The sequence below is a fragment of the Vicugna pacos genome, chromosome 13 (assembly GCF_048564905.1).
Source record: "Vicugna pacos chromosome 13, VicPac4, whole genome shotgun sequence".
Classification (NCBI taxonomy): domain Eukaryota; kingdom Metazoa; phylum Chordata; class Mammalia; order Artiodactyla; family Camelidae; genus Vicugna; species Vicugna pacos.
Window position 1 is genome coordinate 63,903,065 of NC_132999.1, and position 27,312 is coordinate 63,930,376.

Sequence of the window (27,312 nt, forward strand, 5' to 3'; positions counted from 1 at the left end):
GAATCTCCATCCTGTTTTCCATAATGGCTGCACCAAACTACATTGAGGGCTGCCCTTTGCACGAATGGAGAGGCTGCAAATGGGAAACCTTTTAGAGCAATTTGAATATCATCTCCTTGGCTTGGGTCCCCCCCCACCAAATCTTGGAATAAATAATCTCAAGACAGTTTTTGCCATAAAAATGTGTTAGTCGGGCTCTGAACTGAGGATAATTACATGGCACCTCAAGACATCTAAGGATCCCGCGCAGTTTAAACAAAATTAGTTCAGACGCAGCCTCCCCGTGTTTCCGTACGAAACAGGGATCGGTCAGTACAGGCGAGCTGTGATTGAAGCTCGACAGCGGGTGTTGCGCAGAGCGGGTGTGCAGAGCGGGTGTCACGCAGAGCGGGTGCGCAGAGCGGGTGTCACGCAGAGCGGGTGTGCAGAGCGGGTGTGCAGGGGGCTAGTCCCATCTTTGGGCTTGTGTCCTGCAGGGGACGGGAGCGGGGTGCATGGCTGCCCTGGCCTCTTCTCCTCCAGAGCTCTGGCGCCTTTTGGCGTGTTTTGTGGGTAGAAAGCTCCCGGAGTACGAGCAGATAGTCTGACGTCCTGGGTGCCGGGTGCTCCGGGGAGAGGAGCTGGGGCACAATGGTCAATTCTTTGTGCCTCCCTCCTTGCTGGGGCCCGGAAGGGCTGCTGTTCCCCGCGGGCATGCTCGCGGCATTGATACGCCCGTCGAGGGTGAGGAGGGAGCCCCCTGCGTTCCTGCCTGCGGTGCCTCCTCTGCAGGCTGTGAACACTCAGCTGGTCATCTGGCTTCTGATTTCTCTTCTGCAGCCCTTGTATTTTCACACGCCCTTAAACCACCCCAACATCGTTGCTGTGGTAGAAGTGGTCACCGAAGGCAGGAGACGGGATGGGACCCTCCAGACTTTTTCATGTGGCTTTGGAATTCTTCGAATCTTCAGCACCAAGCCGGAATCTCCGACCTCTGCCGCCCAGGACAGACGGTAGCTGCCTTGTTTTCTCCGTCGTGGGGTTTTCCAGCATCTTCCCGTGGTGGTGGAACTGCTCATCCTCGCTGGTCCTTAGCAGAAGGCTCTGGATGTGTCAAGTTATGATGCTGTGTGCTCATTACAGCATGCTGGGGGGTAGCTCTGCTTCGACTTGTAACTGAGTTTGCCGCTTCTGGTGATGCCAAGCCACCATTCTCTAGGCGGGAGGGGACTGGCTTTGGCGGGGGCGGGTGGGTGTTTGATGTGAGATGGAGAAGGGCCAAGTCCTGGGGGGGTCTTAGGCGGTTCTTTAAACCCTTGAATGTGAGTTCATCGTCTGACGAGAGGACAAGGGTGCCCAGCCCCTAAGGGTCCACAAGCGTCTGCAGTAGGTTCCCCAGTCGGGCACCCCGTGAGCAGTAGGTATCCTCCCCACGAACCCTGCAGGGGTGTCTGCTGGGTGCCGGGCTCTGTCGTGTGAGGAGCCGGCCGTGCCCAGGTGGGTAGGATGCTGTGTGGTCATTTCAGCCACGACGGCGTTTGCCCTGTCCCGGTGACCAGGGCTTCTCAGCCTTGGCTCTGCTGACACCTGGGGCTGGTAAGCCCTTGCTGCGGGGCTGTCCCGTGCTGTGTGGGGTGCCTTGCAGTGCCCTTCCCTCTGCCCATTAGATGCCAGTAGCCCCCTCCCCGCCCAGCGGTGACAGCCAGAAACGTCTCCAGACTATAACAAATGTCCCGAGGCGGGCAGAGTCATCCCTGGTTGAGAACCACCGCTCGAGATACACAACTGTGGAGATGCCTCAAACATACTTTTCCTGGGACATTTCAGAGCATCACCGGTTCCCCCAGTGTTGATTCCTAGCGCCGGGGTTCTTGGGCTGCACTGGGGGCTGCTGTCTGTGTGGCGCTCTCCTCAGCTGTCTCTGTTTCTGCAGGAGGGTCGAGAAAGCCCTAGGAGGTGTGGTGCTTGGGCCCCCGTGTGCTTTCCTTCCGAGAAGCATCGCGAACGCTTGTTGGCTCAGCGTGCGAGGCAGACGCCCGTCTTGTTTTGCAGGTTGAGACTGTATCACGGCAGCCCCAGAGCCCTCCTGCACCCGCTTCTCCAGGACCCCATTGAACGTAAGAGACAGGCCTGGCCGGGCCCGGGTCCCCTCCCCGCCTCCCGCCCCGCACTGTCCTCTGCAGCCCCTGCCTGTCTTATAACTCCCCCGGGGATGGGCCATCACCAGCTTGGCTACGCTGTCAATAGATTGGGGGAATGTGTGTCAGGGGCTTGGACTGTTGACCTGATTTAAAGACTGAAACACTAGCCCGGGAGGAGGGTGTGGCTTTGAGAGGACGGCCCGTGGGAGACAGGTGTTTGCTGTCCATCACCAGTCCCTGGCTGTCACCAGACGCCTTTGAAGTCCATGGGTCATCTCCAACACGGCAAGACTGTCCAGTGCTACCTGACAGCAGGGACGTTCTGCAGGAAAACCTGCCACGAGTGGCCCCGCGGCCGAGTGGCCTGCCTAGGGCAGACGGGGAGGGGCCGTGGTGCTGCTAGGATGTCTCCCCCGAGCAGCCCTCGTGCCGGCTGGGAGGCATGTGGGCCCCCTCCAGCTGCCGGCCGCCCCGGGAAGCTACCGGGCAGGAGGGGTTCACAGGCCATCTCAGAGGCCCAGCGTGGGACCCTGGGCTGGCCCTGGGGGACGGGGTGGGGGCAGGCAGTGGAGGCAGGTATATTTGGGGGGTGACTTTCTGTCCCTTTGAGGTGTCTCCCGGGTTCCGTGATGGAATTTTGTGTCTGCCACCCAGCCGGCCTTTCCAGTTCAGGCCTACCCCACCCCTTCCACTCCCTGCTGACTTGGGTGAAAATCTCACGATAGAGGATCAATCAGCCAGAAACTTAAATGTTTTTTAATGAGGGCACTGGGGACTGAACCCAGGACCTCGTGCATGCTAAGCATGTTCTCTACCACTGAGCTACACCCTCCCCACCCACCCCCTGCAGAAACTTAATTTTATTGATAAACACTGGCTTTTAGGTTATTTCTCAGTTGCATGTAATTAATTTGTCAGCGTTTCCCCTCCGGAAGCATCCTGGAGTCAGCACCTTCTGAGCAGCAAGCGCAGCCGCACATGGTGCTCGGTTCTGGGCGCTGGTGGGGGGTGTGCGGGGCCGCGAGCGTGTGAAGGGGGCTTGGGGAGGAGCTGCCCTGAGGACCTTGGCTCATCTTCTCAAGGGACATTTCCAAAAATTTAGGGGCATTTTTCTTGAGTGCGTAATGCTGCCACACGATTCAGAACTCAGAAAGTGCTGCATGGAGGAAAAGGCTCAGAGTGAGGGCAGTCCCCTCAGGCGCACCACAGGGTCACACTTAGTTCTCTTCTTACGAAATCACTCAGTATGTCTCAGGAGGTGGTGAGGCCCCTGTCAGAGCAAGAAATCAAGCGCAGCAAGGTGGGCAATCTGGTGGGAGTGTGCTGCGGGCGTGTCTGCGGTCCTGTGGTGCTGGAGTGCCCCTTCCTGCGCCGGCCTCTGTGATGCCCTTCACTCCGCCTCCCCGAGTGCTGTGTCTGAGCACCTCCCTTCCTCTGGGACGCGGTCCCTCCTCCCACCTCCCCCAGCACGTCCTCTGAAACCTTCCTTGGGGTCCGGATCCCGTCTCCTGTGTGTCGTGGGTGTCGGCGTGCCACGGGGAAGAGCAGCCTCTCCTGGAGGACAGGGCTCTGTCTGTGTGGCTGCTGTCTGCCTTCCCCCCGCCCCCGGCCCATGGCCTCGTCCTGCTCATTGTGGGGCCTGATGGAGGCAGGGCTGAGACTGGAAGGGAGGCAGCCTCCGGTCCAGCATGCCTTCTGGGTCCCTCGGAACCCGGGAGCAGGCCGGCGTTGCCGGCCCTCACTGCTGTGGGGGAGGAGGTCAGCGGGAGAGATTTTCTCACGTTGGCGTGAAAACAGGTGTCTCTTTCGCTGCAAGTTTACCAAGAGAGTTGTTAGGGATGGATTCTTTTCTGCTCTTTGGCTGAACTAACAGAGAAACTCCCTGGTCTCCCCAGAAAAAGGCTTTTTCTTTCCATGGGGTTTCTGTGTGGGGTGCCCAGTTTCTGGGCTGGTTTGACCGAAGATGCCTTGGTTCCAGCTGAGACCGAGAAGGCGAGAAGGTTTCTTCTCCCCCAGAAAACAGGCACATGACCCTCATTGAGAACCGCAGCCTGCAGTACACGCTGAGGCCGCACCCCGCCCTGGAACCCGTGTTCCACCTGCTCCCCGAGAACCTGCTGGCGTCTGGGCTGCAGCCGATACCCGGGCTCCTTCCCGCCCACGGAGAAGCCGGTAAGGGCCGCTCTGTTTCTGTCCGCTGGGTGAGGGTCTGTCAGTTCCCGGTCAGACCTTGCAGGAATTGGGTTGTGCACTGGCCAGGCATCCCCAGAGAACAGCCTGGTGGTAGTTGTAGGGGAGGTGGGGTAGGTGGAGGGGGAACAGGAGAAGGACAGGAGGAGGGAGGGGGAAGGAGATGGGGAGGGGGAGGGAGAAAGGGATGGGGAGAGGAAGGGGAGGGGTGGAGGAGCATGGCGGCAGTGCTGTCTCTGCCTCACATCCCCCCAGTCAGCTCTGTCTTCCTTCCTCGGGAAGTGCTTCTGTAGGGCCACAGTTCGTGTCTGAACGACCGTGCCCAGGAAGATCGCGGTTGCTGGACCTTGTCTTTACTGGACCACCGGATCAGTGCCTTGATTCTTACTATTTTTTGATTGGGGTAAAATAGACATAACATAAAATGTATGATTTTAACCGTTTTACAGCATGCAGTTCATTGGCATTAAGTATGTTCACCATCCATCTGCAGAACTTTTTCATCTTCCCAAGCTGAAACGCTGTCCCCATTAAACACCAGCCCCCATTCTCCCCTCCCCCAGCCCCTGGCCCCCACCCTTCTCCGTTCTGTCCCTGTGAAGGGACTCTCTAGGGACCTTGCAGAGGTGGAATCCTACAGTTTTGGTCCTTTTGTGACTGGTCTGTTTCACTCGGCGTGATGTCCTCAAGCTTCCTCTGTGCTGCTGCCCGAGTTGGAATGTCCTCCTTCTGAGGGCGGATGGTGCCCCAGGGTGCGGATGGACTGCACTACCTGTCCGTGGACACTCGGGCCGTTCTGCCTTTCCACTGTGAGTGAAGCTGCTCGCTTTGTTGGAGCTGAAACTCAGGTGCAAGGCTCAGGGCTGTGTCCTGGTGTGCTTTAGAAGTCGGTTCTCCTGGTGAGTGTGTGCTAACCCTTCCCAGCCACGTGAGCGCTGCGGGGGTCGCTGTGCTCTTGGGTCCTGCTGATGGGCCTCACCTCTCAGCCTTGTGCTCTTCCTGGGCACTGTTAGGGGCTTTTTGTCTGGCCGTCTGGAGGAGTGCAGAAGGGAGCACGCCGGCCTTCCCCACCTGGCGCTGCTGGACCCTCTTGTCTCGGTGGGCTGGCTCCCTGCTGCCGTCCAGGTGTGAGCAGCTGGGGAGGAAAGCTTTGAGGTGCTGAGTGTTCGGTTCAGAACAGAAACCCTCAGGACCAAGAAGAGAAGGCAGATGCTCAGCTCCAGGCAGAACATGGTTGTCTCGGTAACGATGCCGCTGGGTGCTCTAGGCCAGCTGGGGCGCAGACCTTGCTGTCCGAGTTCAGGAATTCCTGGGCCGGTGGTTGTCATCATCACAAGGCCACTGTTTCTCCAGCGTCTCAGAAAGAGACAATGATACACAAGAAGTGATAAATTAACTGTGAACAGGAGCAAGTCCCGGGGGTCCCGGGATTAGACCTGCCCTGGGCCTCGGAGCTCTAAGTCCCCAGTGGCCTGTGTAGGGGGTGTTATGCCTCTGTAATGTGCCTGTGTTCTCCCAAGAGGGAGGAGGAGGCAGAGTCACGGGGAGGCAGAGAGAGAGCCTCATGGTCTTGCTGTTGGGACTGATGAAGAGAATGTGCAGGCCTGAGTCCGGCTCTGAGCCCCTGCCCACTGGTCAGGGAGGCCCTGTGGACACTGCTCCAATCGCGTGGCTGTTAGGAGCCTAGACGCGCCTGCATGCAGGTCAGCTTCTGTGGCTCTCTCCCACCTGGGTTTCTGGGTGTTTAAACAGAATGGTCTTGGGGCCTGAATGTGTCCATCACTTTGAGACTTGCCAGTGGGTGTCAGCAGAACTGCACATAAAACATTACAATACACACGCGTGGCTCGGACCTGCTTCTGCGGCCCTCCTGGAGGTGAGGGAGATGCCCAGGCGCCCAGACAGGCCCTGTTTTGTTCTGTGCCTCATGTCGGACTGGGAGGTCCGGGGGTTGCGTTACAAAGAGGAGTTCTGAGTTAAAGGAGCACAATTTCAGGTCCTGGTCCTGAAGTTCGTGTTTTCAGAAGTGGCCGGTCGCTGGGACACTTAAGGGATGCGGTGGTGCCAAAGGACACTTTACATTATTGCTGTTTAAAGACAAACGACCGGAGACTGGCAGGAGGGGTGGGCGGAGGGTGCTCCCTTCCCACCGGCAGGAGCGCGGGAGATGCGCTCGCTCTTCAAGGGGAGAAGGGAGCACACGCAGCCTCCCTGCAATTCCCGAGACCCCCCGGGGGCCTGCGGATGTCGGGGGGGGGGGGGGGGGGGGGGCCACGCCTGCGGCGGCACAGCCTCGCAGGCACTGAGCCCGCTTCCCGACAGTGCTCATTGTCTCCGTTATAAATTCTGCCCAGGATCTTACAGGCTGTTGTGACTCACTCTTGAAAGAGAGTTTCATTGCTGGGTAATGTTTTCTAGCCTGACGGCCCCGGCGGGGGCTGGTGCTGGCTTCGGGGTGGGGGTCACGGATCTGACTTGAGGAGGGTTTGGTTTTATTTCAGTGCCCTGTTGGGATGTGGACGTTTGTTCACTTGTAAATGCCACAGTGTGGGAGGAGTGAGCTGTTTTCAATTCAAGTGCTGACTGAGGTCATTGCAAGTTCACAAGGCGGTCTTGATAACCAGTGGGGCAGAGCGGTCCCGGGACCCCCTCGCCGTCTCCCCCAAACTGGGCGCATCACAGCCGGGACCCTGACGGCGACACAACCTGTGGTCTCACGTCCGTCTCCCCACTTTGATTCGCACTCATTGTGTGAGGATTGAATTTTTAAGAGTCATTTTCAAGCTGAGAATGACTGGGCAGGTTTTCCTTGAGCAGCTTCTTGGACAAGGCCACAGTTTAAAATGACACACTCTTTATTCAATAAATACAGGAAAACTAAAAGTTTTCCCTTCCAACCTCACTCCCCAGAGAAAACCAGTGCTAATAGCTTGTGTATAGCTTTTATATGCTCGTTGATTCATTCATTCGTTTGTTGTTGTTTGTTGTTGTAGAGCGGATGCCGTGAGCCCCGGGGCTCCTGGTGCAGTCGGTCCATCTCCCGGGACGAGTGTGGGCCAGGGCAGACCGCAGGTCTAACCGCGGGCACCCCAGGCAGGAGCAGGGGTTTCAGAGTAAATGTGGACCAGCTCAAGGTCACAGCCATTCCTGCCTAAGTTGCTCCCAAATCGTGTTTTCATTCTGCTGCCTTTGCAGTCTTCTCCTTGTCTTGTGAGGTGCCCTCTGGTGCTTGAGCTATCTCAGCTGGAGATCTGTGCCCCGGGAGGCTGCGGCTGGCGTGACCTCCTCGGGCATCTGGGGCTACTTCCAGGCGCTTCCCTGAAGGATGTCCCTGGGAAGGGGTTCCTGCTTGTTAAAAGCGCCAGCAATGCCCGTTTTCTCTGCAGCACGTCTGTGGGAGTCTCAGAAGAGAACGGATCACTGTGAAGGGGTTCGTCTTCCCGCAGGGGCAGTGCCGTTGTTGGCAACTGCATCTCCACCCAGAAACCTGGCAACAGTCAGTGGAAGCAGGACCCAGATGCAGAGCACAAGGGACAAGAGTCCTCCACCCTGGGAGGCCAGCGCTGCTGGGGCAGCTGGTGTCCTGGCCACTGATGCTGGTCGGCTGAATGAATGAATGAATGAATGACAATTTCAGGTGGTCAAACTGTGCTCCGTGGGTGATGCTGGATCTTTGGAGAAGAGCCCTGAGGCCGGCGGTGGTGAGGGCCGGCTCCGCTCCCGGCCCCGTGTGACCCGGGGGTCTCCTGACCTGTCCGGGCCTCTGCCATTGCTGCCTCCTCTGTAAACTGCGGACGTTAGCAGGACCTGCCCGAGAGACGAGTTTGGGGAGCAAATGGGATGGGTGGGTAAAGCGCAGCCCCGGGAACACAGGAGGAGCCCAGCCACGTGAGCTGCTGTGCCTCCGTCAGGAAGGTTCTGCCTTAAGTTGAGCCGAGGAGGCGCCTCTGACCCGGGGACCCGGTGGCTGCTCTCCGCCGCGGAGCGTCCAGGAGGTCTGATCCGTCTCCTGTTGGAGGGCGCCTAGGGACATTCATTTCCCGTTTGTGCTTTTGTAGCAAACAGGACTTGACATTAGGGAAGGTGAGCGGGTAACGGGCAGGGGAGTCCGTTTGGGGTCCGGTGTTTTTGCTGCTCAGCTCAGGAGTCAGGGGAGAGGGCGCCGGACGCAGCCAGTGTGTTCTCCCCAGTGTGCTCCGTGGGCCGTGCCCCCGGGCTGCTCTCTGGCCCGGGGACGAGTGGGTGGGCTGTCCTGGGGGCCCCAGCTCCCCGGGCTGTGATGGAAGCCTGGTCGGTGTGGGGGCAGGGTGAGGTGGTCCTGATGGCGTCAAGGCTGCGTGTGGGGTGGGGGAGGAGCTGAGGGGGGGTCTCACTAGGGGTACAGGGAGCCTGCCCCTCCCCCCACCCCCGTGACTGCCCATAGAGACCTGGACCGCTTGACTTTGACCACCTGTTCTGGCCAACAGTGTACCTGTGACCCAGAGCAGAGGGATTACTTGGTAACCAGCAAATGAGTAGTGAGCATGTGCCAGCGACGGGGCGTGCGGCTCAGGGTCCCGGAAAAAGGCAGAGGTCGTGTGTCGAAAACACCGATATCCCTCAGGGAGATGTGTCCCTGTTTGCCCTGTGTTGCAGACACACGAATTAACTTGCAGAATAAAAAGTATGGAGTCTGCAAAAGTAAGGGGATGACAAGCACCCTTTACAGCCCCCCAGCCCGCCTCCCTCTCCTCCCCCTGCACACTCTGCTCGCTCTTGGGCTGGCGTTTGGGGCTCCTCGGGGTCCCTGAGGCCTTCTGCCCGTGCTCCCTGATACCCTGTGGGAACCGTCTGGGGCCTCGGGCTTCCTGCCTCTGTGGTGGGGGAGGTGGACCCCTCAGCCTTGCCCAGCCGTCCCTCTCCCCGTCTCTCCGCGGGAGGCTCCCAGTTCCGCGGGTGCTTTAGACACTCGCTTGGCCCTTTCACGGAAGGTTGCATTTTCCATATTTCTGCACTTTAAAAAATTTGTGGTAAAATAGACATATCCTAAAATGGACTGTTTTAACTATTTTTAAACCTGCATTTCCGTAGGGTTGAGTACACTCACGTCATTGTGTGACCCTCCAACTCCAGAACGTTCTCATCCTGCAGAAGGAAACTCTGAACCTTAAACGCTGACCCCCCAGGCCCCCCACCCCCAGCTGCCTCCATTGCACTCTCTGTCTCTGAATTTGAGGACTTCGGTACCTCGGGTAAATGGAGTTGTACAGTGCTTGTCTTTGGGGCTGGCCCGTCTCACTCAGAGTTTATCCATGTTGTACCAGCTGCCAGAATTTCCTTCCTTTTGAGGTTGGATGATGCTCTGTTGTGTGGTTGGACCGCATTTTGTTCCCCTGCTCATCTGTCGGTGGACACTGGCCGTTCCCACCTTTTGGCTTCTGTGAGTCATGATACTTGCGCTTTTAATTGGTTCCGATTCAGCAACTGACCTGTTTTAGACACTTAAAAAGTATGACAGGAGGACATAAACTTTCTCAGAGGTATCAAACCTAATGCGTATTTGTGATGGGAAGATATAGAAAACTATGAAGAAGGAAATAAACAATCCGTGATTACTACCTGCAGATACACACGTATGCATGTAAATGCGTATATTGTAGATAAAAATTGTCGCCAAATGGACCAATACACAGTTTTGTATGTTGTCCTTTCCACCTGCAATATCATGACTATTTTTCGATCATTAAGTAATCTTTGACGATATGATTTTTGTTCTCATTTTGAATGAACAGTGGATTGACTTTCTCCTCCTCTTGCACAGTTGGTGGCTTCTTATTTTTGTCTGTTGTGAATAACATTCTAGTGAGTATTCTTGCCCTGAAAGCGCCCCTTCCATGGTGGATTGTTTTGCTAAATAGGTTCAAAGGTGGCATCACGGGGACAGAAGGTGGGCAGGGATATTTTTAAGGCTCCTGATACTTACAGAGGTGAAGAGGAGATTGCCTCTTAGCTGTACTGATGTGTAAGCTTCCAGCAGGACAGTGTGCTTTTCACTGTAGTTTCGTCAGCACTGAGTCTTACGTCAGTTGAGTGTTTTTTTAAACTTTGGAATTGGCTTTTAAAATCTAAGACCTTGTACCTGAATATTTAAATAGTCATAAAAATTTAGAAAGAGACAGGACCAGATCCAGAAAGATGACGATGATGGGGATGCAGGAGGCAGAACCCTGGGGGCTGTGTCTGCAGGGAAGCCGCTGCTGGCCTTGCCCTTTTCTGCCTGTGTTGGCCTTTGCTCCAGAGCCTGTGGAGAAGGCCTCTCCAAACAGACGAGATTCTCCCCTCTCATGGCCGAGTCTCCACGCACCTGCTCGGCGCAGGCACTGGGCTCGATGCCAGGGGTCATTGTCCCTTTCTGTCCCCACGGAGCGCTCAGCCGGGCGCATGTCTGCAGGGGCGGGACCTTCCTCTCGGGCCGCCAGCCCGGCCGGTGTTTCTGCTCATCACCGGGCCATGTGCATACGAATTCCTGCACGTTTCCAGATGGTTCAGGGCAAACGTGGAGCAAGGACAGGTGACACCGTGGGCTGTGTTCTTGCTGGAGAAGCTGAGTGTCGGGACCAGCTGTCCCTCCATGTCTGGCAGCCCGTGTGCTCTGGGTGGTGAGGTCTGCTTCTGGAGGAGGTTTGGGGTAGAATATGGACCCGGAACCGAATTTGCACTTGTCTGATGAGTTTCGCGTCTGGATCTGAACTGAACTGGGCTCTGTTTGAGAGTTCCGTCTGGGCAATGCCCGCAGCCCGGACCCCGGGGGATGAGAGGACCCTCGGGTGGCTGTTTCCGCGGGTCCTCCATCTCTGCCTCTCGTTGTCCAGGGGATGCCCTCCGAAAGCCTCGCCTTCAGAAGCCTCTCACGTGGTACCTGGACGACTTGTTCTTCACGCTCTACCCCTCCCTCGAGAAGTTCGAAGAGGAGCTCCTGGAGCTGCTGGTCGGCGACCACTGCCGGGAGGTACAGTCTCGGGTCGGGGCCCCTCGTCTGAGCCGCGGAGGTGCCTGCGGCCGGCAGAGCTGGGGCGGCTGCTGGCCTCCTGAGCCGCCGAGGTGGGCGGTGCAGCCGCTGTGACGCCCGTGGTCCTGCCTTTTCCTCTTTGCGGCTCAACAGGGACACTCGAGCCACTGTCTTAACCTTGATGCTGACGAAGGTGCTGTTATCCCGAGACATTAACCAACGTCAGCTTCGATGCATCTTAGTCAGTCCTCACTTCAACGTGAATTAACCTCCCAGTAGCATAGGGAAACCCGTAAAGTAATGTGCATTTACAAAGGACATTTTCAGGGTGTCTGTGGTCTTTAACCTGCGCTTCTGAGGACGGTGCCCATCCTGGTGGCCTGTGAAGTCAGCAGGTTATTAATTACACACACACTCCCACGAGCAAGATAGGCTTGGAGGTGTTCTCTGTCCATTCTTGAAAATGCAGCTCCGTGTGATGGGGCCTCATGTGGAGCAGACTCCGAGCAGAGGGGCGCAGGGCAGCAGAGCATGCTTCCTTCCTGCTCAGGGGCTGCTACCGGAGGCTGGAGGTGTTTAAGAGCATTGCTGTTGAGTTTTATATGTTCCCATAAAAGTCACTTTACTGTGTTTTTACTGTCTTTGTACGTCTGGTGCTGTCCAGCGGGCGGAGACTCGCTTGTCTCCATCCTTTTCTTTTCATTACTCAAAGACTAATGGGCTGAATTGAGGTCCGTTCAGCATGATTAATGGGCCATGAAGAAAATGTGAAAATTCAGGGATCATCTTGCAACAATCACATAATTTAATCAACAGTAATGGCCTGGAGGAGTATCCTTGCTCATTTGTTAGGGTGTCTGTGCATTTTTTTTGGTAAGATGAAACACTTTAATATCCAGTGCCCACTTTGGGGCAGATTCCATTTTTATTGGTTTATGACTTACTGCCTAAGTACGCTTCTTCTTCCTGTGGCCCCTTCTGCCCACGTCTCCAGTGTCCAAGTTGGGGGAGGGCAAGAGGCATTGCAGCTTGCCAGGTTCAGCCCCCAGGTGCCCCTGTCACGGCCTGCCCTTGACTCTGGGGGTACCGGGTTCCTGCACCTTGATGCCCCAGGTCCTGCTGGAGGAGCCCCTGGTTGCTAGGTTGCTGTGTGTTGAGACTTATAGCTCAACCCTGGAAACCTAGAGCAGGAGTTGGGTGATTCAGGCGTCTAAGGGGCGTGTCACCCTGCAGGGTCGTGCTGGTGAGAGGACCCCGGGCTACCGGAAAACGCCCGAGGGCCGGCTGTTCTGATCGGACTGTGCCCTCTAGCTCCACCTGCGCGGGCCTTACTCTGTGCTGCGTGCTCTCCCCAGGCAGACGGCCCGCTGGATGGCAGTGCCCTGGAGATCCTGGAGCGGCGCCTGCGCGTGGGCGTGCACAACGGGCTGGGCTTCGTGCAGAGGCCGCAGGTCCTGGTGCTGGTGCCCGAGATGGAGGTGGCCTTGACGCGCTCCGCCAGCTTCAGCCGCAAAGTGGGCTCCTCTTCGAAGGCCAGGTATTTATTTTCGCCAGGGTCCCAAGTCCCGGCCCGTGTGGAGCCGGGAGGTGGGTGGGCACCTACCAGGGGTCAGAGTGGAAGGAGGTGGTTCTTTTTTTTTTCTTCAGTTTTCAGTTTTATTCGGTAGAACTGTTACAGTTTGACTGCACATATGGAATAGATTGTCTGTAAGTACATATACGTGATATACTGCACATATTTAAAAGTTTGCATATGTGTACTGTTCATTTTTCTAAGAACGTTTAGAGCTTTAGCTTTTTAAACTTACCTAGTTATCAAAGGAATAAAGCCAACCACAAAACAAGAAGTAATTCAAAAAGATACATACACCCCACTATTAACGACAACATTCTTTATGTTGCCAAGCATCCTAAGTGCACGTCAGTAGACGAATGGATAAAGCAGATGCAGCGGAGATGTGCAATGGAACACAGCTCACCCATAGGAAAGAAGGGTGTTTTGCCATTTGCGGCCGGAAGGAGGTGGTTCTTGCACGTGAGGCGTGCGCTCACCCCCTGGGTCCTTCCCGGTGCCTTTGCTCCGTGAGCAGCAGACCTCAGTGTCGTGAGCTTGGGATGATCCCCTTTACGTGCTGACAGTTTGGCCTTGGCATGACCGGTGCCTCCAGCTGTGGAGACACGCTTTCCTCCAGATGTGCCCTGTGATCTGTTTCTCATGACGGAGAACCGGGGGCAGTAAGGTCTGTCACTCTGTCCGGTCCTGTGCTTCTCACAGCAGAATCAGAGACATCTCCCCGGGGCACCAGAGGCCGGCCCCGGAGGAGGGGGAGCCTCCAGGAGACTTCCATGCTCCAGACACGAGCGCTGGCACTTTGGGAGGGAGTTGATCGTGGCACCTAAAAAAGGCTCTGCCTGGGGAATTACCTCGGGGGCCAGGCACACAGAAGAGGTGGGTGGCGTTGCTCTGGAGGGGACTCACTGCACCAGCAGTGCCCGGTGCCCCGGTGCCCCGGTGCCTGAGCGGATGAGCCGGGCGGCGGGAGCCACCGCCTGACCTGCCCCTCCCTGTGTTCTTGGCCCAGCTCCGGGAACCAGGCTCTGGTTTTGAGAAGCCGCCTCCGACTCCCTGAGATGGTCCGTCAGCCCGCGTTTGCCATCGTCTTCCAGCTGGAGTACGCGTTTAACAGCCCGGCGGGAGCAGACGGCAATGTGAGGCCCTCGGGTGCTTCGGGTGCCTCCTGGCGTGGGCTCCGCAGTCGCCACTGACGTTTTTTCCCTTAAGTAAGCTGTGCAGTCATTGTTAGCAGCCCGGATAACGAGCGTGGAGGGTGGGTGTCGGAAACACTTCCTAGCGATAGCTTTGCTGCGGTCGTTTCCCCTCTTGACCGTGAGAGTGCGTTCTGCTGGCTGATGGGGTAAATTGTGCATCCTAGTGGCATTTATTCATAGTTATCAAATCAATATGTATTTTGAAAGATGAGGCCATTTGAATGTATTTTTCAAATGACAATAAGCACAGCAAAGCCTGCATCCGCACAAGAGGTGAGTGTTTCCTGCAGTGGACTCTGGGTCTGTACCACAGCCGAGCGTGAGCGCTCACAGGATTCAGCCGTAGGAAGCGTAATAAAGAGGCATCATGTACATTGCTGATCCAGGTTCTCTGGAAAACCAAAACATGCTACTCTCGAGATTCCATTTTTTTGTCTGAAAAAGCAGGTATCAATGTAACAAGTAAATTAAAAATTAAAAAGTAGGGGGAGAGGATAGCTCAGTGGTAGAGCATGCGCTTAGCATGCATGAGGTCCTGGGTTCAATCCCCAGCACCTCCATTAAAAAATAAAATAAATAAAGAAATAAACCCAAGTGCCGCCCCCCCCAAAGTAAAAATTTTAAAAAGGCCAACAAGACGCCCTCCGTGGTGGTCAGTCTGCTTGCGTCACTGTGCAGCTGACAGAGGAGCGGAGGACCAAGAGCCGCCTTGGGGGGCCTTCGGAGGGAGAATGGGGTGCCGGGCAGTGACCTCCTGCACCAGCGTGGCTGACCTCCGCAACGCCCGCACCTCAGGGCGTGTGACTCAGAGTCCCCGTCAGGTGAGCGTCTCGGGGCAGGGACGCCGGTCAGCGCCGAGCGCACGGTCAGCGTGGTTCTGCCGAAGATGGCGTGCCCAGCTCTGCTTTTCTTTCTTTGTTACCAGGACTTTCGGCTGAAATGCTGATGCGCTTTTGGGTGGGATTTAACCACGAGGGACGGGGCTTCTGGGGCTGGGCGGCCACCCTGAGGGGAAAGTCAATGGGCTCGGGGGCAGCCTCAGCCCTGGGGAGGGCTGACACAGAGGGAGCCAGTGAAGGAGCCGGGTGGGGGCTCCATGTCACTCTCCGCTTCTTTACGTTACGTCCCCTCCAGGATGATAACTATGGTTTGCTTGTTGTCTTTTTTTAAATTTATTTTTTCTACCTTTTTGGGGGAGGTAATTAGGTTTATTTGTTTTTGTTTTTCAGTGGTGGTGCTGGGGATTGAACCCAGGACTCTGTGTGTGCTAGGCATGCACTCTACCGCTGAGCTATACCCTCCCCCTAATTTGATCGTTGCGCTGGAACTGCTATGTCTAACATGACAGTTATTACTGAACTCTTTTTAAAAACCATTTGTTTTACTAAATTTGGGGATTTTTTGGGGGGTTATTAGATATATTTAGTTATTGGAGGTACTGGGGATTGAACCCAGGACCTCATGCATGCTGAACACTCTGCCACCAAGCTATACCCTCCCCCCAGTTTTGTAAGTCTTCGCTGAAATGCTTCAGCACCGGCAGATGGGTCCCATGCCTTGCTGCTCTGTGGAGCTCTTGGAGTGTGGCTGTGTAATAGCTCATCAGTTCTTTCTGATGTGGGGTTTATCTTAACACGGAATATTGGATTCCATTTTACCGTCATCAAGTGTACTTTCCTCAGTGTAATCTGGAAAGGAAACGTTCCGGGGCAAGAAGTGATTTTCCCCGCAAATTACTTGCCGTGTGGAACAGTGAAAATGGGTTAAGCGTTCCTGGGGCGAACCCTGAATCAGGCACTCCCATCGCGGACAGGTCGCGTGGAGGCGAGAACAATGCTGGTGGTGCCGCTTGGGCCCTCTTCCCTCCCCCGGGAGCGTCCCTGGAGTGGGGAGGGGACGAGCCCCCCAGGGGGTTTTCTTTGTCTCCATCAGTTCAAGGTCAGGGCTCAGCCCTGGGAAGGATGGGTCACTGCTGCCCCTCTCGCCCCCCTCGCAGACCATTACTGACAATTTACCTGCAAATTCCCTTCTCTTTCCTTTAAAAACTCTCTGATGGACGTTCCAGGCATAAACAGAGATGGTAAAGTGCACCCCGTGTAACTTCAGCAGTCGTCCACCTCATGGACTGTCCTGTTCTGTCCACACCCTCTTGCACAACCCATTTTGATTTATTTTGAAGCAAATTCCAGTCCTGGTTGAGTCTTCTTTGTTACTGCACTTTTCAGCTCCAGGATTTCTTTTGAGGCTTTCTGTCTCTTTATTGGTATTTCCATCTTGTTCACCCATAGTTTTCTGACTTCCTCCACATCTCCCTTTAGTTCTTTGAGCGTCTGAAAGACCTTAGTTTTAAGGTCTTCGTCCAGCACACCCGCCCTTAGTGGCTTTCAGGCCAGTTGCTGTTGACTGCGGTTTTCCTTTGAACGGGCCGCTCTCTTCTGTTTCTCTGCGTGTCTTGTGATTTTGTTGTTCAGCACTGATGTCTGGGCGGATTAGCAGCCAGAGGTGCAAACTTAACCACGTTGAGCACAAGTTACCGTCCAGTTCTTCCCCTGTCCCCAGAGTTCCAAAATAATCACATCAGACGGTCCTGCCCGTGCAGGTGTCGTCCGGGTGGGGCTCCTGGCGCCTCCCGCTCTGCCGTCCTCCCAGAGCCCCGCCTGACTTTTGGAAGGAGGCTGTTCTTCGTCTCCATCACTTCTCTGTTTAGCTCAGTTCTACTCGGTTCCGGGTCTCATCCACTGCGGGCCTTCAAACCAGCTGCGGTTGGTTTTGGCCCAGGAGTTGACGGTGTGCTGAGCCTCACATCTCTGACTTCAGTGCCTCAGTTGGTGTTTCCTGCAGCGAAACAGCTCCCCTTCGATTCAGTGACGTGAGCCCCCGCACGCCGCCCGGCGGTGCCTCGCGTCGCCCTGTCGGTGCTGGTTCCTTGGGGAGAAGGAGGAAACGGCTTCCCCTCCAGGCCCAGGCCGTGGCTGTGGCTCCTTCTGCTCTGTGGACACACAGGTCTGTGGTTAAACGTGGAGCTGGGTTCCTCTTCTATTTCTTCTAGAGGTAAGACTGGGGACAGTGGGCTGCCACAGGCAAAGGTGCTTCTGTAACTGTCCTCTCCTTCTAAAACTTGTCAGGGTTTCACTTTGGGAACCAGCTGAAGGTTTGTTCCCGAGGGTGGATCCTGACCCCGCCTCGGGGAGTGGTCTGGAGGACTCCCCCTCCCCGTTACTAGTTTGGTGACTGCTCGGCACGTTGGTCCATGGTCCTGTGTTCGGCAGCGCCCTTCCTTCCCTCTTGCAGTGCGTCCTCTGTAGTCTCGCTTCTCGCTCCGGCAGTGTGCCCCCTCGTTGGCCCCGACCTCCTGTGGAATCAGAATGACGCGGATGCCTCCCACACGGGGAGCGAGGCGGGGAGTCATCCTGGGAGCGGGGAGCGGGAACCTGCGCGGTGCTGAGCTTTGTGTGCGCATTCACGCCTCCGTAGGTGTCAGTGGAGACTGACGGTTACTGGGAACAGAAACTGGGTTCAGTCCAGCTGAACAGAAGGCGGCTCTGCTGGCTCTTCCATCTGGCAAGTCGAGGAGGGGTCTGGTCCCCAGGATGTCAGGGGCTCAGGTGATAGTTTTGTTCTTGAAGCGAAGCTTGCCTGTGGTGACCTGGACGGACGTCTGCTAACTGCGTGAGTCCTGATTAATGGGTCACCGTGTCACCGCCACCGCAGTACAGATGCAGAACCAGATCCAGAAGTCCCTTCCTGTCCCCTCCAGTCCATTCCCACCCCTATTGGCAACTGCTGGTGGGGTTTTTATCTTTAGAAACTTCCTTAATTTCCAGTGACTGCTTAAGAAATGACCACAAATTGGATGGATCAGGACGACAGACCTCTGGAGGCCAGAGGTCTGAAGCCAGGCCCCCTGGGCTGGAGACAAGGTGGGGGCAGGGCCGTGCCCCTTCTGGAGGCCCAGGGAAGGCTCCTTCCTGCCTCTTCCAGCTCCTGGGGCTGCACGGTCCTTGGCTGTGGCTGCATCCACGTGCCCCAGTCTTCAAGGCCGGCATCGTCACATCTCTTCTGCTGCATCCTGGCTGCAGCTGCTCCTCTGTCTGTGTCTCCAGCCCCCTCTGCCTCCCGCCTGTAAGGACACTCGGGATTGTTCAGGGCTCATACAGATGGTCCGGGAGGGTCTTTCCTGCCCACGATCCTCTGCTGAATCCCATCTGAGAAGACCCCTTTACCTGATAAAGGCATACTTGCAAGTTCTGGGGACCAGGACCTGGTGTCTCTGGGGACCGTCGCTCAGCCCACTGCAGCCGCAGGTCAGTTCTGCCTGTTTCTGCACTCCACCTGCGTGGAGAAACGCAGACCATGCGCGGGCGCCTGCATCGCTCTCGTCCAGCGGAGCGGTGTGCACGTTCACGCCTGTGGTCGTTCGTTTTATTGCTGAGTTTTCTGTCCTGTGCCTGTTTCTTCACTCTCCTGGGGGTGGACCTTTCCAGTTTGTGAGTGAACCTGCCCTAAGCACTCCCGAGCAGGCCCTCTTGTGGACGTGTGTTTTCTCTCTCTGGCAGACGCCATGGAGCAGGGCTGCTGGGTCTCTGCACAGATAGGCACGTGCTTTCTCGGGATGCCGGCTTGTCCAGAGCGGCCGCACCGGCTCGGCTGCGAGCCTGCTGTCCCCGCGTGCTCACCGCGCCTGGCTTTGCTGGCGGGTTACCGTTGCCCGCTCTCGGGGCTGTGGCTGCGGCTCTCACGTGCGTCCCCCTGGTGCCCAGTGATGCCGCGCTCCTGTCCGGGGCTTGCTGGCCGCTGCTAGCCTGCCCTGCCGCGTGGCCGCCGCCTCGTTGGGGTGTCTGTCTTCTCCTGGGCGTGGGTGGGAGTTTCTTTCATGTATTTTGGATCTAAGTCCTTTGTGGGATGGGTGGACTGTGACTGATTTTCAGTTTCTGGCTTGCCTTTTCGTTTTCTTAGCATTGCTTTTTGTTTTAAAAAAGGCAGAGTAGGACTTTATTTCTTTAAAAACTTGCAGACAAGTTGCAGAAAAAGAAAGAACCCCGGTCGAGTCTTGGTCCAGATTCACTCACTGTTGACATTTGCCCCTTTTGCTTCTTTTGCATTTACTTCCTCACGTTTCTGCCCCCCTCCCCGTGTGTGTGTGTGGGTGTGTGTGGGGTGTGTGTGTAGGCTCACACACGTGTTTTTTCTGAACCATTTGAGAGTAAATTGCAGACACCATGCTCACATGCCTCTGTGTGTGTTTCTCAATAACAGGGTCCCCTGTGAAAGCACCGTGAGGGGCCACCTCAGGTCACTCAGCATCGGGTCCATGCCCCCCTCTCCCCGCCGTGTTCCAGTTCTGCCCGTCTGTCCCGCTGTGTCCTCTGCACTCCTGTCCAATCCAGGACCCAGTGTAGGATCACACAGCGTCAGTTCCAGGGTCACACCCGGAACAGTTCCACAGCCTTTCTTCATTTTTAATGATTATATTTTTCTATACCATAGTCTCCCTTCTTTAAAAAGTGCTTTAGAAAAACCACAAAAAAGAAAACAAATTTTAAACAATTTAAAAATGAAAAAAACAAACAAAAAAAGTGTCTTAGGAAGGAAGTTCCTATTTAGGATTCATCCATGTTTCCTCCTGGTGGGGTCAGTTTGTACATCCCCGCCGGAACGCCGGGAGTGAGGCATGTCCCCAGGGTCTCACGGGGGCTCCCTGGTGTCCCTCTGTGCCTCGCTGGCCTGGTTAATTTTGATCCTCTGGTCAGGTGTTGCGTGATGCCTCCACTGTCGAGTTCCCGTTTTTCTCCTTGCAACTAATCAGCAAAATGTGGGGAGCTCCTCACCCCAGGGTCCTCCTAGGTTGGCGTCCGTGGCTGCCGCCCCCGTCAGAACGGTGATTTCCAGCTCCAGCCCTCCCTCCACCACTGCCTCCTGTCCAGGAGCCTCCCTTCTCCCCCGCGGGCGGGCGGGCGGACTGATTCGGCCGCTGAGTCCGTGCTGATGTGGGTGTCTTTGAAATTTCCACCCCCACTCAGTCTGGTGTTCAGATTGCCCTGCGCGTAGCCAGAGTCCCTTCAGGCCGTGTCCTCGTGACATCCTCCCCCGCAGCGTCCCCTCCCGTGTTTGTCTTCTGAGCATTTTCTTTCTTTCTGGCTCGGGAGGCTCCAGCCCCGGGGTCAGCCGCGTCTGTGAGGAGCTGTGGTATCCCACCCCTTCCCTTTTCTAAAACTCTTTTTATTTTAGGGAAGGTTAGACTTACAGAAAAGCTGAGCAGATAGTGTGGAGAGATCCCATGGACCGCCCCAGGTCCCCTGCTGTTAGCGTCGTTGGTATGCACGTCTGTTGATGTGCTGTTACCACCCGAAGTCCAGACGGGTCGAATGTCCTCACCTGATGCCCTTGTCTGCCCCGGGACCCCATCCAGGACCCCAGCGCGGGCTCCTCTGGACTGGGACAGTTTCTCAGACCTCCTTGGCGTTGATGAACCCTGGTTCTCTGTGAAGGGGGACGTGTTGGAGTCTGGGTCTGGGCGCTGGGACTGGCTTTGTTTTTACGCTCCCTCAGTGGACAGCGCTGGGACACTTCACACATGGAAACGCACATGCACGTACGTGCGCACATGTCGGGACATGTGCACTCACATCCTTACACACACACGCACGCATGGACACACATCCGGGCCGCGTGCACGGCTCGGGAACCGGGTTGTTGCTGAGCCCCGTCCACCCGGCAGGGCTCCCCGGGTCTCACCTCCGCGTCTGCACCTCTCCTTTCACGGGGAACCCTGGCTTCCAGCACCATCAGCACAGCCACTCGGATGCCCGGTCCTAGGACACATCTACAGTAATGTCAGACTGGCTTCATCCGTGCCGCTGTGAAAAACAGACCTACCACAAAGGGTTCAGGGTGCGTTCGCTGCCGGCACCAAGGCGCGTGGCCAGAGGGAGTCCTGGGCCTCTCGGCTTCACCCCTCCTGTTGGTCGGGCTGTTCATTTGAACACAAATCGGCCTTTCTGTCCCTGTTTGCTTTCAGTTTTGTAGCTATTTCCCCACCCATCCTTGTTGATTTCATTTCATTTCCTTTTTTTAATATATAGAACACAAATACGGTTTTAAAAGTGAAAGCTCCACCAAAAGGTGACCTGAGAGAAGCATGCTGGTGGGAGCCGGCTCTGCTGCTCCGGGCCCCTCCCTCCTGGGCTGCTTTTTGCAAAGACAGCAGGTGTGTGGTGTTGTCTCTGCTCCGCTTGGTACACAGAGGGAGCAGACTTGTGCACGTGCGGCCTCGCACTTTGCTTTTCTCACGGCGCCAGCACAGCCTGGCCGTCCCCGGCGTCCACAGAGCGCCCCTCACTCCCTTTTCCAGCTGCACGTGCTCCATTGTGGGCTGCAGTTTAGTCCCTTGGGTACTTGGATGGTTTCCAGCATCCTGCAGCTGTGCGCGATGCCGAGGCGGGTGGCCTCGTGCGTGTGCACTTCTGGGCTGTGGGTGGCGTGTCTTCAGGGCGAGTTCCCGGGAGCGGGCTTGCCGGATTGGAGGGTAGATGTGTGCGTTGCTTTGTTAGATGCTGTCCAGGTTCTCCAGAGTGGTTGCTCGCTGCCCTGCACTCACTGGCGGTGTTTGGGGGACCTCTTTCCCCACGGGCCCCCCCGTGGCTGCCTCGTCAAGGGTTTGAACTCTGCTGATCTGACGGGTGGGCAGTGGTGGCACCGGGGAGTGATTTGCATTCCTCTGACCGTCAGTGAGGCTGAACGTGTTCTCGTGTGTGTGACGAATCTACTCATGTCTTTTGTCCATTTTTCGGGAGTGTCCTTGCACCTGCTTATCGGATGTTCAGAGTTCGTTGTGCATGGAGGGTACTCTCTCTCTTTATCTGAGACATGACTGCAGGGTCCCCTCCTGGTTTTGTCCGTTGTCTTTTTGTGCGCCTCGTCCCTGGCTTTTCTGGACCAGACATCTTAGTCATCTTAGTCTGCTCTTTGTAACAAAATGCCATATACTGAGTGACTTACACAGCAAACAGCAGACGTCTGCCCCCCGCGGCTCTGCGGGTGGAGGCCCAGGTTGCCTGTGCGGACCGCACCGCCCGGAGCTTGTGTGCTGGGAGAACGTGTGCTGATAGCCCCACACTGCGCACCCTCGTGTGCTCTTCGCTGCTTCCCAGGGCCTCTCGTCGCTGACACGCAGTGCCGCCCCTCGTGTTTCACTAACAGGTCTGAGCGGGTGCTGGCCAGGTGCAGAGTGCTCGCAAGCCTGCAGGGAGATCCCGCGGGGAGAGGAGGAGTCACACGGGTGGCGCTGGGGCCTGGTTAGGCCGGCGGGGTCTCAGGACAGGAGGCTGGCTTCCCTGCCCTCCTGAGCCACTGATGTGACGCCGTGCGCCCCTCCTGTGACGGTTCCCTCTCTCGCAAGAGGGGCTGACTGTCCCCGGCCCTGCTGCGCTGCTCTGTAGTGGGGTTTTCCCAGGAAGGCCCCGTTGATTTCCCCCCGCTCACGTGGGCTCTGTGATGACTCCTGGCCGATGTGCTTTTCAATGTGTTTTTTGGCAGCGGGGGGGGGGTGGGTGGTGATTAGATTTACTTGTTGATTTACCTTTGGAGGTGGTCCTGGGGATTGAACCCAGGACCTCGTGTGTGCTAAGCATGCGCTCTGCCACCGAGCTACACCCTCCCCGCCGTGACTGACGTGCTTTGTTTCTGTTCTAGGCGGCCCTGGCCACCTCCTCGTCCAACCTGGCGTGTATGCACACGGTCCGCTGGGCGGTCTGGAGCCCCGCGCTGGAGGCCAGCTCTGGGAGGGCGATGCTACCTCTGCAGGGTGGGGTCCGGCCCAGCCCCTCTCACTGTCTGGTCTATAAGGTGCCCCCCGCCAGCATGAGCTCTGAAGAGGTAAATTGATGGATACTCCGTAAGTATGATCGTTTCCTAGGACCTTCTAGCAGTTCATGCATGTTCAAAACCAGAAGCTCACAGATTTGCAGATGTTTCATGAGCAGTATTTTTTCATGTCATGCGCTTGCTTTTGAAAAAACAAGTGTGTTCGGTGGGGAGGGTGTAGCTCAGTGGTAGAGCACATGCTTAGCATTCACGAGGTCCTGGGTTCAGTCCCCACGACCTCCATTAAAAAAAACCAAACCTGATTACCCACCCAAACCACCCCTCTCAAAACCAAAAAAACGGGTGTGTTCGCTGAGACACGGTCACCTGTGGACTCACCAAGGCTGGTTTTTCTGGGGTCTTATGATGCCTCTGCTCACGTGTCAGCCTCTCAGGGTGACCCGCGGGGCCTGTGACTCTTGCACACACGGTGCCACGAGACCCACTTCTGTGCTGTGTGTCTTTTTAAAAAGCCCTCTGGGGGGAGGTGGGCATAGCTCAGCATGCATGAGGTCCCAAGTTCAATTTCTAGTATCTCCATTGGAAAAAAAACTAAAAAATAAAATAAGTTAAAAAAAAAAGCCCTCTGGAACGGTGTGGTGCCCCGGAGGGAGGCCGCACCTCGTGTGCACAGGTGCTGGGGCAGGGCTGGGTGGTCGGCGTTGAGCCCGGGCTGGTCTCTGCGGCTCGTCACTCACGCCTGCTGCACCTCGACTCTCTCTTGCTGCGTTCAGAGGGGAAGGACCAGAGCAGGGTTTAAAAAAATACCCATTTTTGAAATGAAGCTTTCTTTGAAGCCCAGTATAAAAAGCTAATAAAAGTGGGGCAGGGCCACTGGAAGTGTGTGTGTGAGGCGTCTCCCCCGGCCTCCCCTGGCCCATTGGTGGCCTTGCCAGGCAGGTAGCAGCGACCCGCGGCTGCCACAGACACCGTGCCGATGTCCCAAGTCCGTCCCGACGCCGATGTGTCCTGGCAGGACTTCTGCCGGGCACACTGTTGATGCCCTGCTCACCTTCCTGAAACGTGCTTGTCCTGTCTCAGCAGTGCGGCTGGGAGCCTTGTAGCACGCGACTGTCCCATTTTTCTTAGGTAAAGGGCCATGCCTGCTACTTCAGTGTGTCACCTGGGTGCTGACGCTAGTGGCAGACGTTATTTCCAGTGTCGTTATTTACGATTTGGATTATGCTTAGGGGACCTGAAGAAAGGGGCAGCTGATGGTGCAGCTTCTCTTATTATGAGGAATGGCCCTCATTAGGGGACCGCACTCTGCTGCCTTCCCACGTGGTCTGGTTGGAGCCCTTGTTATAAACTCGCCATTGGAAATCCTGAAACCATGGCCGTTCTCTCTCTTCCTCTCTCTATATGCGAATAAATACTTATTCTGTTTAAGGTTAGCCTTCTCAGGCCACTACGTCTCCTTCACTCTTTGGAGTCAGCTGTATTGGAGCAAAGGTGTTGTGAAGGTCTGACTGTCTTAAGGACAAATAGATCACATACCACCATTCTCTCAAGGAATATCACTTCTAATCAAGGTTTCCCAAACTCAGCGCTCTCAGCGCTTTGGGCCAGATGATCCCCTGCTGTGGGGTCTGTCCCGGGCGTTGGAGGGTGTCCAGCACCCCTGGCCTCTGCTCACCAGATGCCACCAGCACCCTCTGAGTCTGACAGCCTGCGTGTGTGCAGACACTGCTGAATGTGTTCTTCTCGGGGCAGAACCACCCCCGGGTGAGTGCCACGACTCTCAGCAGATTTAATTACCTAAAATCACCCACCACCACTGGTCACAAACTTGATTCAGTGTCCTGCTCTCTAAAAGCACTCCTCTGGATCTTCCTGTGTGCCCTGCCTCACACAGCAGTGCGGGCATCGCCTAGTCAGAGGGGTGGACACCGAGGTGAGCCTAGTCTCTGTCCATGTCCCCGTCACTTCTTTGTCTCATTCATTCATTCAGTGAATTTTTATTGAGCACCAGTATCTACTTTAGGAAAAATTTCTCTAATCCCAGGGAACTTAAAGTCGAGTGGGCATGATGAACATTAATCAAAGAAAAAAATACATATTATCAACACCCCGCAAATTTTTGCTAAGAAAATTCGGGGGTTTATGTTACATGGTGATTATATCTGTGTCATTTACTATGAAAGTAAGCAGTATATTATAATTATATTTTCTTTCCTAAACAACTGTAGTCTTCCCTTGAGCAAATAATCCACTTAAAATTATTTCACTTAAAATCTCCAGAGGCAGCCACTTTCCATTCTTAGCTGTGACATGTGGCATTTACTTTGTTTTCTAAATATTATGCTTCTACTGCTATTACTTAGTTTATCAATTTTGGAAATTTTATACTGACTTGTAGTCGTGATAGCTGAGAAGTTTAGCTCTTTTGTACACTGCTGCACTTAAAAAAAAATCCCACTCTGTCCCCGCCAAGCCTGGCCTTGGATTCAGGCTCTGTCACCAGAGGTGTGCGGCAGCGTGGGGTCCGGCCAGAGGATTGGAGAGGGAGCCCCAGGAAACTGGAAAGATCTGGGGCGGTCTGGGGAGGGAGGGGCTTGGAAAGCACCCCGTCAAGTTGTTCAGGAAATGCGGAGGTGACTCCCAGTGTCACGTGCCTGAAGCTGACCCCGAATGGCGTATCACGGACTTGGAGAACTGGACGACGGGTGGAGCGCCGCCCGTTGCCAGAGTTGCCCGCCGGGTGGACCACGTGCAGGGGGCTCCGAGTAGCACTCACAGGCTTTGAAGGGGGAACTGATGTTGAAACCACAGCCCACAGGAGGCTGCTTGGAAACGGACTGGAACCCAACTGGGTCGATTCCTGACTAAACAAAAATAGTAACATTCTCCGTAGGATTTAAATGAGACTCAGAGTCTTGTACTGTGTTATTCAGAGTGTCCATGATACAGTCTAAACTTAATTGACAGACGAAGAACCAGGAAAATCTCAACGTAAGGGAAAAGACACCCAGCAGACAGCAACACTGAGACGACACGGGTGTCGGAGTGATGAGATGAAGACTCTCAAGCAGGCACTGTGAAAATGCTCTGGTAAATCAGAGCAAGCCCTCTTGAAACAAATGGAAAGACACAAAATCTCAGCAAAGAGACAGAAGGAAATTTTAGAACTGAAAAATAAAATTGCCAAAATAAAATATTCACTAGATGGGCTCAATAGCAGAGTGGAGATGGCGGAAGAAAGAGTCTGTGAACTTGAAGAAACGTCAGCAGAGTTTATCCAGCCTGAACCACAGACAGAAAAACGATTGCAAGATGATGGACGAGCCCCTGTGCTGTCAGAGTCCCAGCAGAAGAGAAATGATGCAGTGAAAAAAAAAATTAAAGAAATAATGGCTGAAAACTTCTCAAATTCGGTGACTTAAACCTACAGACTGAAGAGGTTCAGTGGACCTAGAGACAAATGCAAAGAAATCCACACCGAGACCCAGCCTAATCACACTGCTGAAAAGTAAAGACAAAGCCTTAAAAACAGCCATAGAAAAGTGATGCAGTACTTACAAAGAAACAGTGATTTGCATGTTTGTGGGCTTCTCAGCAGAAACCACAGAGGCCGAAAGGAAATAGAACAACACTTTAAAAGCAGTAACGGAAAGACCCCAAAATCGAGAATTCTGTATCCAGCAAAAGCCCTGCAGGAATGGAGGTGGAATAAAGACATTCCCAGATGAACGAGAACTAAGAGAATTCATTGGCAGCAGACATGCTCTAAGAGATAGCGAGGGAGTTTCTTCAGACAGAAGAGAAATGATACCACACGGAAACTTGTTACAGTGGGAATGAAGAGAGAGCAACGGAAGCGATGAACACAGTACAGCATTCTCCTCCTTCTGGTTTCTTTAAAACATGTTTGATGGTTGGAGCAAAAATTACAACACTGTCTGGGTTTTTAAGGATTCTTAAGCTTTGTGGGTGTAATAGGTAAGACAACTATAATGTAAAGGGGGAGGGTAAAGAGACCTGCATGGTGATCAGGTTTCCACAGCCACCTGATGTAATAAAGCACAGATTTTGAGTAGATTGTGAAAAGCTAAGTATTTACCTTGTAAACACAAGAACAATTGCTAAAAATTAGCACAATTGCTAAAAATAAAACTGTAAAGAAACTCAATAGAAAAAGTGGAATAATTCAAAATAAGGCAGGAAAAGGGAAACAGGAATGAAAAACAGAAGGAGCACATTATAAAATGATAGTCCTGGATCCAAACACGCCAATAATTACGTGAAATGCAAATGGTCTGAGCACACCAACTTCAGGACAGAAATTGTCAGGTGGCATAAAAACCCAGGGTCCAACTATATGCTGTCCACCAGGAACTCACTTCAAGTATAATGATGTAGTAAGTTAAAACAGAAGGATGGAAA

At 54.9% G+C, this 27,312-nt stretch overlaps 1 protein-coding gene across 1 annotated transcript in view; it reads left to right on the forward strand.

Moving 5' to 3' along the window:
- NPHP4 (nephrocystin 4) overlaps positions 1 to 27,312 on the forward strand; it is a 102,606-nt gene that overhangs the window by 21,420 nt on the left and 53,874 nt on the right. The window contains exons 5-11 of the mRNA XM_072975535.1: positions 820 to 992; positions 2,032 to 2,096; positions 4,137 to 4,292; positions 11,162 to 11,298; positions 12,654 to 12,835; positions 13,881 to 14,007; positions 22,759 to 22,941. Of these exons, the coding sequence (XP_072831636.1) occupies positions 820 to 992; positions 2,032 to 2,096; positions 4,137 to 4,292; positions 11,162 to 11,298; positions 12,654 to 12,835; positions 13,881 to 14,007; positions 22,759 to 22,941 (1,023 nt within the window). The remainder of the gene's footprint in view (positions 1 to 819; positions 993 to 2,031; positions 2,097 to 4,136; positions 4,293 to 11,161; positions 11,299 to 12,653; positions 12,836 to 13,880; positions 14,008 to 22,758; positions 22,942 to 27,312) is intronic.